General features: G+C 33.4%; 1 protein-coding gene across 2 annotated transcripts in view; it reads left to right on the plus strand.

Annotated features, from left to right (window-relative positions):
* The window catches only part of nr1h4 (nuclear receptor subfamily 1, group H, member 4), a 29,354-nt gene extending 23,354 nt beyond the window's left edge, over positions 1-6,000 (plus strand). For both annotated transcript variants that reach the window (XM_056478105.1, XM_056478106.1), the window contains 2 exons: positions 2,679-2,792; positions 5,601-6,000. In XM_056478105.1, coding sequence (XP_056334080.1) covers positions 2,679-2,792; positions 5,601-5,839 — 353 coding nt within the window. In that variant the 3' untranslated portion in view covers positions 5,840-6,000. The remainder of the gene's footprint in view (positions 1-2,678; positions 2,793-5,600) is intronic.

The raw sequence follows: 6,000 nt of genomic DNA on the forward strand, positions 1-6,000 counted from the left end.
AAAATTCTTCCTTGATTCTGAATAGACAACTTGACAAATAAATACAAAATTAAATTACTATTAGATAAAAAAAAACATATATATATAATAACATATAATATAATAACATATAATATAATATAATATAATATAAATTAAAATAACATAACATAACATAACAAAATATAATATAATATAATATAATATAATATAATATAATATAATATAAAATAACATAACATAACATAACATAACAAAATATAATATAATATAATATAATATAATATAATATAATATAATATAATATAATATAATATAATATAATATAATATAAAATAAAATAACATAACAAAATATAATATAATATAATATAATATAATATAATATAATATAATATAATATAATATAATATAATATAATATAATATAAAATAACATAACAACAAAATATAATATAATATAATATAATATAATATAATATAATATAATATAATATAATATAACATAACAAAATATAATATAATATAATATAATATAATATAAAATAAAATAACATAACAAAATATAATATAATATAATATAATATAATATAACATAACATAACATAACAAAATATAATATAATATAATATAATATAATATAATATAATATAATATAATATAATATAATATAAAATAACATAACATAACATAACATAACAACAAAATATAATATAACATAGCATAACAAAATATAATATAATATAATATAATATAATATAATATAATATAATATAATATAATATAATATAATATAACATAATATAATATAATATAACATAATATAAAATAACATAACATAGGAATTTATTTATATAATTTAATCATTAAGTTCTAAATCTTATTTCTAAATGTACATATATTTTCCTTACCTTACCTCACTTGTAAACAGGCTTTGTCTGAAAGTGATATTAAAACTTACAATTCATTTAAATTAAAAGTTCTTATAATAAATATAATTTAACTGAATATAAAGTCACTGTCTTATTTTTTATAAAATCACCAAGGATCACAGTTTCAGCTAAACACTTCTTTAATACTGTACTGAAGAAAAAACTCAACTACATTTTTAATTTGTGTCCCTTTAACTATCCCTTTAAGTCATGTTTTTAATGTCTCAGCACAGCAGCAGGGTTTCCCTGATTGGTCATTCAGTGTAAACCAAACCCTCGTAGCTCTTCACACTGAATGCTTTACATCAGAAAAGAGCTCTCGGCTTACATGGCCAGCAAAGTATGATAATTATATCAATGATAATGATAAAGACAAAGACCTCGTACAAAACAGGAAGGCCTTTCAAAGAGAGGCTTCAAATGAACTGCTGCTGCAGAAAATCATAGTGAATGTGGAAACACACACAGCTGTGGAAATCCGAGGCCAGATTCACATCAGCTCTGACCTGATAGACAATAGAAAACTGTATAAGGTCACAGTCCCTGACACTGCACGCTAAGGGACTTTCATGAAGTCTCAAATAAAACAGACTGTAGGTACATGACAAAATCGGTTTTAGTTATTGTCTCATTTAAAGCATAAATCAAGTTTAAAGCACCAACTAAAAAAATTGCATAGTGTATATATAAGCTTTAAGATATAGTCATGGACAACAAGTTAAATTCTCACAGTTCTGCTTCATTTATCTTATGGATGTTCAAATTGTCATGGAAAAGCACTAATATTTATTTTATATTTAATTTTGAAGAAAGATTTAACTTTTATATATATTTAGTTTTGCTACACTCACATTTGTCATGTCAAAATATAAATTTCCACAACACAAGATACATTTATTAGCATTAGGTATGAACATTAAATTTTTTTTTTTTTTAATTTATTTGAATACTTTTTTAGATGAGAAAAAGAAATAATTTCTAAATCATTTTCCTAAATTTACATTTATTTTCCTAATCTTACCTCACTTGTAAATAAGATTTGTCTGAAAGTGATATTAATTTAACTTAAATTTCATAGAGTGAAATTAAAATTAAACTTAAAATTCTCAGAGTAATATTTGAAAAGAAGTTCAACTATCTTACATAAGCTCTATTTATCTAATTTATGGATATTTATAGGAAAACAAACAGTAAATATGATGCAAAACGATTTTTTAAATATTTATTTGGCTTCATTCCTTATTTTATTTCAGTCAATGTATTTCCCTTAACAACATTCATTTATTATTATAGATAGTTATATTTTCAGGATTTTAATTACTTGGGAAAACAAGACAAAAGACTCAAAAACATAAGATGAGATATCATTTGCATGATTTTTTTATATTATGTTAATATTCTCTCTTAAGAGGAAATTGAGTCAGTTAGGTGGTAACTAACTAAGGTTAGTGAGTTGTAAATATTTAAATATAGGCAACACTGCCACCATGAGGCACTATAATGAAATAAAACAGGCCATTTATAAATTATTTGCATGCACTAAACGTTGTATGTTCAAAATATGGTTTTATTATTTCCAACTTAAAATGTGACTCTTAGTATTTATTTTTAGAAGCTGAAGGACAAAAACAGAGTATGTTGAACTTTTGCCCATGTCAAGAAGCATTACTTTATTTAACTTTAGATCGTAGCTCAAATGTAAATAAAAACCTGTTATAGCTTATAAAGTTATTTATTTTGTTTAATGAATAGCCTTCTTTCCTCAACAGGGATTTCTGAGGAGTTTATCACACCCATGTTTAACTTCTATAAAAGCATCGGAGAGCTGCAGATGATGCAGGAGGAACATGCTTTACTCACTGCCATCACGATTCTATCACCAGGTCAGTTGACTCATCATCACTTTAAACAAAGAGTATTTCATTCATTCATTTTCTTTTCGGCTTAGTCCCTTTATTAAACTGATGCCGCCACAGCGGAATAGACTGATTTCACGCGGCCGCCATTTTTAAAAGCGAAATCGAGGCTGCGGTGGGAAGAAACCCGGAAGTATCGTTGGGAGTTACATTAGAACGTTGTGTACTTGGCTGTATATCTTATCAGCGAAGAGAAAGTGACACAAATTTATCATTTCACCGCCTTCCGAGTGACCCGAAGGTCCGTCCTGAATGAATGGTGAAAATAAAAAGGGATATCAGAGCTCATTTTCAGCTAAGTTAAGAGAAATGGCACTAGTTAGCTAACGTTTTCTTTCCCAAACACACGTTTTAGATGCCATTTATCAAACTCAAGTTAATGAACTGATTCTTTCACTATATTAGACTTGTCACGATACTGAATTAAAAGAAAAACCATCAATTTCCCGCTAACATTTAAGGCACTGTTGACGGCTTTCTTAAAACAGCGCTGATTGGCCATTGTGTTCACGTGATCAACAGACTAGCTTGTGATTGGCCGAGAAGGTCATCAGTTCACCCTCCGCTGTTTACCGAGTACAAACACAGACGAGCCGAGCGATCTGCTTGATGACTCGACTGATCTTCATGGCTGTTTCCGCTCGCGTCTCCGTGTATCTGTGTTTGCACTGGGTGAAGGGCGGTAAACTGAGTGCAAACACAGATACAAGGAGACTGGAACGCGAAGCAGCCGTGAAGATCAGTCGAGTCAAAAACTCAGCGGGAAATTGATGGTTTTAAAACTTCAGTACCGGGACAACACTATTACAGACAACACGAGGGTGTGCTACAGTGTTTTAGCGCTCACTGGGTAACATAGACTGAAGCAGGGAAGTGTCCCCACGGTGTTTACCTGCTGCCATGACCTGAAGCCTAGGAGGACACTTGAGCATATTACTCTTAAAGAGATTGTGATGTTGTTTGATGCTAAATTGCTTTAAATTTTCTAAATTAAACTTACTGAATGATATTAAAGTGATGTTTACACCAGTTCTGCATTTTGAAATCTCGGCAACAGCTGGAGGTGTGTACTCCACATCATGTTACTGTAATGTGTACAGTCCTTGTCCTATACTTCCGGGTTTCTTCCCACCGCAGCCTCGCTTTGGTTCTTTAAAATGGCGGCCGCGTGAAATAAGCGTATAAACCGCCAACTTAACCAGCATATGTTTACAAAGCGGATGCCCTAGCTGCAACCCAATATTGGGAAACACACACACTCATTCACACACAAACACGGACATTTTTATCTTACCCAATTCACCTATAGCAAATGTCTTTGGACTTATGGGGGAAACCGGAGCACCCGGAGGAAACCCACGCGAACACGGGGAGAACTTGCAAAATCCACACAGAAATGCCAACTGACCCAGCCGAGGCTCGAACCAGCGACCTTCTTGCTGTGAGGCGACAGCATTTCGTTAATGAAACTTCAATGTGTAGGTGACGTTGTGAATGAAATGAACGGTCTGCACCGAAATAAACATTAGTTGTACAGTAATTTAACGTTAATAAAATGTTTTGTGTGTGTGTGTGCGTTATGTATGTGCGGTAGCAAATCTGAACCGCGCCGTTTTATGACGTCTGTCATAGCTGTTTATTTTGTCATTCCTTTAACATTTACTTTTATATTTTATATTTACATTTAATACACCCTTTTATGTAATGAGATGTTCATCTTCTGTGATTGTGACTATCTTTTTGTAAAAACAGTGCAATTTTAATTGCATCCACTCCCACATAAAAAAATACTAAAGCAATTTTATAGCAATACTTTAGTGTTTTTGAACCATATTATAAGAAAAATTGCCTATTTAAATTTTATAGTTGCTGTGCTATTACAACAACTATAAACATAACACAATACTGAAAAAAGATGTTCAAAAACACTAAAATATTTACTATAAATTACCATAGTATTTTTCTTGGTCATTCGTCCACGATAAAAAACGCGAACGCGATCTCCGCAACTGGCGACGTTACCAGACAGCAAAACAGCGAGATTCGGGAATTCTGATGTATTTTTTGAGCCTTCCTCTTACTGCAGCCGCCTGCTCTCGTCTACAGTGCAGTCAGGTGAGGCGCATCTCAAACGAGCCTATTCGTCACATGTGGCAGTCACGTGGCGTCCGCTCAGAATCAATCCAGACACAATTTCTAACTGGCATGCACTGCTTTAAGACATATTTCGATCGGTCTGCGCAGCGCTGCATGAAGTCCAACGCACCTCTTATCTTTGGCTAAGTCCCTGTTTTATCAGGGGTTGCCAGAGTGGAATGTACCACCAATTACACTGACATATGTTTTATGTGTTAGATACACTTTCAGCCACAACCCAGCACTGGAAAACACCCAGACCCTCTCTCATTCACTCACACATTCGTTCACAATGGGCAATTTTGTTTACCAAATTCACCTATACCACATGTGTTTGGACTGTGGTGGAAACTGGAGCACTCAGAGGAAACCCACACGAACACGGGGAGAACATGCAAGCTTCACACTGAATCACCAACTGGCCCTGCCTGGACTCAAACCAGCAACCGTCTTGCTGTAAGGCGACAGTGCTAACCACTGAGCCACCATGCCAATATAAACAATCTGCCGGTAATAAGTCAAAGATTGCTATGGTGACTATTGAGAAGCAGACATTTTTCACTGCTTTATGCTTCGCAAGGGTTCATGGTTCAAAACAGGTTTGTTCCATATGACTGAAATTGTTCTGTTTATCCACAGATAGACCGTATGTGAAGGACCAGCAGTCGGTGGACCGTCTGCAGGAGCCCTTGCTGGAGGTACTGAGGAAGGTCTGTAAACTACAGCACCCCCAGGAGCCCCAGCATTTTGCACGACTTCTCGGTCGCCTAACTGAGCTTCGCACCCTCAACCACCACCACGCTGAAATGCTGGAATCATGGCGCATGAGTGACCACAAGTTTAACCCCCTCCTCTGTGAGATCTGGGATGTTCAGTGAAACAGAATATGCACAATAAAAAAATGGACGGGTGAAGGAAGAATGCCAAAGACTTTCACTAAGCTGCCAAACAATGGATTTGACCCAGTTTTGACTGTAAAAGTATTAAATGTAAACTTAATATATTGTCGAGCGTTAAATAAAACGAGATGATTTTGAGA

The sequence above is a fragment of the Danio aesculapii genome, chromosome 18, assembly GCF_903798145.1.
Source record: "Danio aesculapii chromosome 18, fDanAes4.1, whole genome shotgun sequence".
Lineage (NCBI taxonomy): Eukaryota > Metazoa > Chordata > Actinopteri > Cypriniformes > Danionidae > Danio > Danio aesculapii.